At 54.8% G+C, this 4,586-nt stretch overlaps 1 protein-coding gene across 1 annotated transcript; it reads left to right on the top strand.

Moving 5' to 3' along the window:
• Positions 1 to 3,104: 3,104 nt before the first annotated feature.
• Myocos (myocilin opposite strand) lies at positions 3,105 to 4,586 on the top strand. The gene is made up of 3 exons (XM_076872945.1): positions 3,105 to 3,199; positions 4,254 to 4,402; positions 4,555 to 4,586. The coding sequence occupies exons 1-3, from the start codon at positions 3,105 to 3,107 to the stop codon at positions 4,584 to 4,586; spliced, it is 276 nt and encodes a 91-aa protein (XP_076729060.1).

Below are 4,586 nucleotides of genomic sequence, written 5' to 3'. Positions count from 1 at the left end.
GCAGTGGGGACACGCAAGCTGGGAGGATGTGCGGGATGTGGACGCTGCCTGTGCTGGGTTCAGGGGTGCTCAGCTAGGAATGAGAGCCAGCAGCTGTGGGGGGGCCGAGGAATGCGGAGACGCTGTCTAGGCCTAGGGCCAGCTCCCACCTACAGTGCAGCCGTGAATTGAAAGGGAAGCTAGTCCTCGGGGTGCATGTTCCTCTCCAGCCACACACAGCTGCACAGGTCCAGCCCTGAGCAGGTGGACAGGAAACCGGACTGAGGCTGCATTTGGCCAAGCACGTTCAGCTGCTCACCAGTGGGTCCCGTTGCTGAGGGCACACTGGGGTCCTGAAGGCCTGTTGTTGGTGGTGCTGATTGCCCTGCTAGCCATTATGCATCTGTGTCTAAAAGGAACTCTCTCGGCCTTACGGGCCTCTCAGAGGCTGGTGGTGACTGAATAATGGGAGTTCACAGTCGAGCGCTGGAGCCGCGAAGTTTTACTGGGTGACAAGACTGCAGTCCCTAGGGGCACCTCTGGCCCATAGGGACACCCCCTCTTCTCTCTGGAAGAACCCTGTCTCCTCTTTTGCCAGGAGTACACACAGCAGCAAGCCGCTGTCTCTGGAGGTCTGCGCGTATTTTCCAAGCAACTTGAGAGAATGGAAGACAGAAGTTTCCGTGCCCCTGTTTCAGCGTTGGCCGCAGCCTCTTGAGGTTGCCTGTTTTCTGTTGTGGGTGCAGCAGACGGTTCTGGTTTTGTTTTACCCAAGTGTGTTGTGAGAAGAGCACGGTCATTAAACTGCTGGACGATGGTGTCCAGCGAGCCTTGTTTTGAAGGCCAGCGTGCTCTCCCCAGCAGCAAGGCCCTCTGACTGGTTTCTTCATGTCAGTGGGAAAAGCAGATGCTCTGCTTTGTGGCCAGAGCCTCTCCTTCGTGAAATGTGAAAGTCACGTTTGCATGTCAGCATCAGGAACGTGCGTCTGAGGAGTAGCACATGTCCTAGAGGATGGATGGTGTGGAGGAAGTGCACTTCCCTGGCTTGGGTTGCCGCTGATCCCTTGAGGTGGAGTAGAGCTGAACTACTGCCAACGCTGAGGCTTCCTTCTCCAAAGCCCTGAGCAGTAACAGCAACACACACACACACACACACACACTCGCATCACACACTCACATGCACACACATGCACGCACACACACACGCATGCACACACACTCACACGCACACACACACATGCACACACACTCACACGCACACACATGCATGCACACACACACATACACACACACATACACACACACACTCGCATGCACACACGCACAACTTGAAGAAATCAGCAGTCTGCTTCCTTTTGGAAATGTGCAAATCATAATTGCTTTTTACATCTGCAAAATTTATGCTTTGAAAACTCCTCACAACTTAGAGACTTTGGGAATCCTGTGGCTGAAGAAAACAGGTGAGAGAACAGAGCTGCTGAAGATTCAGCCTCAGCTCAGGTAGCCGCCAGTCTCCCCCCAGCGTGGCCCTGCCACGCCCTGAGCAGGCGGCGGGGCGGAGGGGGGGGGCGCAAGTGGGCTCCTGCTTTCAAAATGTATAAAACTGGGCTTGGGAGGACCAGGCCCACGCCTGGCTCTAGAGGAGGGGAAATACCTGTACTTGTACCTATATGTTTATAGTCATTCCTGGGCTAAATGCATATATTCAAACAGCTTTTGAACAATTACAAATGGAAAAGAGACACAATTAGGAATTTCTGCAAATATTTTCTCAATTTTTACAGTTACCCTAGAGGGAAGATTCTCTTACAGATAAGAAAATCACCTCACAGACGCTCAATTGCTTGCTCAGGATCATTTAACTCAAAAGCGGGAGCTGTGCAATCCACTCCTTTGATTCCAAAGCCCAAACAGCTGCCCTCTGAGCAGCTCTGCAGCGTCTTCAGGACAGGGGGGACATGGTGAGCACGATGGCTCTGGGAGAGGGGCAATCAGCAGACACAGGTCGAGACGTCCGGTCCACTAGAGTCTAAGCCAGTGCTGTCCCTTGCCCAAGTGGCAGAGGGCTTCCTTCTCTTGCTCACACTGGGGACCCAACTTCTCTTGCTCTGTGGGATTTCCCAAGGCCACAGTTGGCGGGATGATTCCTATCAGCTGCTACCTTCTGAAGGTGCAGATCAATCCCATTAACTCCAGTTCCTGGGAGAGGCTGACTCCAGCAGGATAAAAGGGAGGAAGTGGGGCTGGAGGTTGCCTTGTCTTTCTCTCTGGGAGGTGGAGGAGCTCCACCTTCTGTGTGGTTCAGAGTGTACTGAGGGCGTTTCTTGGCCAAACCAGGAGCTGAAGGGTGAAAGAGGCTGTACCCTAAGCTGACCTGGGATCGAAAGGTAAGTCCCTGGGGCGACCTTATGAGAAAGAATTTTCCAGTCTGAAGATTCAGCTGGTGCCCTCAGACCACTGCAGTTCACGCTCCAACAGGGACAGTGTGGCCCAGTGAGCAGGGATGGGGACGCATCCCCATTTCTTTGGAGACGGCTTGGTCCTGGGGTAGCACTTGAGGGTTGCTTGGCTCTGCAGTGGAGGGAGCATAGTCCTTGAAGCAGAGAGACCCGGGATCAGATTCCAGCTCGGTGCCTTTCTCTGCTGCTGAGTTTCCCCGTTGGTCTCAGGGAGTCCTAATACAAGTAGAGATGTCCCATGGCAGCACTTAAGGGCGATGGCCATTTCTTCTCATATGGAGGGAGCCACATGCGCCTGTTTGGGTAAGGGGACTGGCTCCAGGCCCCTGCTGTCTGTGTTCCTCTCCTGTCCTGTGGAAGGTTAGGGCTCTGGGAAGAGAGCTCTGCAGGTGCCAAGAGCCCTGAGAGGGGAGGGCCAAGCTGGAGTGGCACCATCAGAGGGAGGCAGCCGTCGGACCCGCTGTGCAATCTGGGGAGAGTCAGGTAGTCTCTGGGCCTCTTGACCAGGTGGGGAGAGGGAAGACTCCCGAGAACGTGACAGTCCTCTGCAGGCCATGCTGGGTGGAACTGGAGCATTCCCCTGACACCTGAATCTTATCTCTGATGCTTGGGTTTTAGCTACACAGGTGTGGGGCATCTGCTCCTCCAGTGCTCCGAGGGCACACCATGGCTCAGAAGAGCCCTGTGGACCCCAGCATTGGACTTCCCTACAGAGACCTGGCCTCCGAGGTGACCAGGCGCAGAGTCACCATGGACAGGAGGTACCTGAGGCTCTCCTCTGGCTTGCTGTGGGGTGGGGAATAGCGGCTGAGCCCCAGCAGGTGCTGGAAACTGCAGAGGGCCCTGGTTGTCCGCCTTTGTTCCTGTACTGCTGGGAACACTGGGTCACCTGCTGTGGGAAACGGGACTTTCTCCTGGGCCCTCCGGGGCCATGACACACATCAGTGTACGTCCAGGATGGTGGATACTCGTTCCCTGCTGCCGCCTCCCACGCCTGAGTTTGGACCCCTGTTCTGCCTTTTATTGGCCGCGTGTCCTGTGTGGATCACCCCTGTCCCAGAAGGAGCTCAGACTTATGCAGGGTGTGGCTGAGAATCGGCATGTCCTTGGTTTCTTGCTAATCTTCAGACCTGGGGGCGCAGCAAGTGTTCAGGTCAAATGAAATCCGAATCCCTAACGGCTTGACCTGCTGCTCCTCTTCCTCCAAGGCCGGGTCTGCCCAGCCCTGAGCAGGATGGCAAAGCCCGGCTGCTTCAGAAGGGGAGACTTGTGGGCTGGGGCTGGAAGAGTGGGAGGGAAGCTCAGGCCTGAGACCAGCGGGATGCGCAGAAACCCTTGAGGCAGTGTCCGCCCAGGGTGGCTGGACGGACAGAGAGCCCAGCCGGGGGAGGCGACCCCAGGGGTGGGGAGCCTGGATCCCAGCTCCACTGGTTCTGTCGGACCAAGGGAGACAGTTGAGCTCACTTGGAGAAGAGCTGACTCAGAATTAAATAGAGTGCATCTTGTTTTTGCAAGGGGACGGTGACAGAGGAGTGGGAGAAAGTCCCCTAAAATGTTACCTGGTCCTCTTCAGGTACCGACATCTGGGTGTGTAATTCTCTCTTTTTCATCCTATCTGTATTTGAAAACCTTTTTCTTTTGGGTACTGGGGATTGAACCCAGGGGTGCTCTACCACTGAGCTTCATCCCCAGCCTTTTTATATTTTATGTTGAGACGGGGTCTCTAAATTGCTCAGGGTCTTTCCAAGTTGCCCGGGCTGGCCTTGAACTTGAACTAGCCTCTCATCTGGCTATTTGATGTGTCTTTCCTTCTAGGGAAGACGTGATTACCAAGAAAGGCTATGAAGCTGGGGAGTCGCTCTCCCATGTGGGCACAGAACAAACGCCTCCTTCCAGAAAGACCTACCTCACAGTACCCCCTGCCCCGCCTCCTTCTCCAGCCGAGGATCCCGTCTCCCAACCAAGTACGACTTAAGTTATTTTGTGGTAGATTCTTACATAAAACCCCAGCAAACAGTGTCGGTGGCGTTCCTGAGTCTGCCCTTGACAGCTGTCTTAGAATCTTCTTTCCTCTTTTTCTGTCCCCCCAACCTCTGTTGAGCTCTGCTTTCCACAGCTGATGGTGAGAGGGATTTCGTTTCCAGCTGA

The sequence above is a fragment of the Callospermophilus lateralis genome, chromosome 13 (genome assembly GCF_048772815.1).
Source record: "Callospermophilus lateralis isolate mCalLat2 chromosome 13, mCalLat2.hap1, whole genome shotgun sequence".
In the NCBI taxonomy this organism is placed as follows: domain Eukaryota; kingdom Metazoa; phylum Chordata; class Mammalia; order Rodentia; family Sciuridae; genus Callospermophilus; species Callospermophilus lateralis.
Note: the sequence above shows the minus strand (reverse complement) of the source record. Positions and strands in the feature narration are given on the sequence as shown.

Bases quoted from the DNA above. Each gene is read 5' to 3' on its own strand.
- Myocos (XM_076872945.1), top strand. From the start codon at position 3,105: ATGGCTCAGAAGAGCCCTGTGGACCCCAGCATTGGACTTCCCTACAGA. The intron at 3,200-4,253 runs GTACCTGAGGCT...CTTTCCTTCTAG, and splicing joins AGAGTCACCATGGACAGGAG to GGAAGACGTGATTACCAAGA. The intron at 4,403-4,554 runs GTACGACTTAAG...TGCTTTCCACAG, and splicing joins GGATCCCGTCTCCCAACCAA to CTGATGGTGAGAGGGATTTC.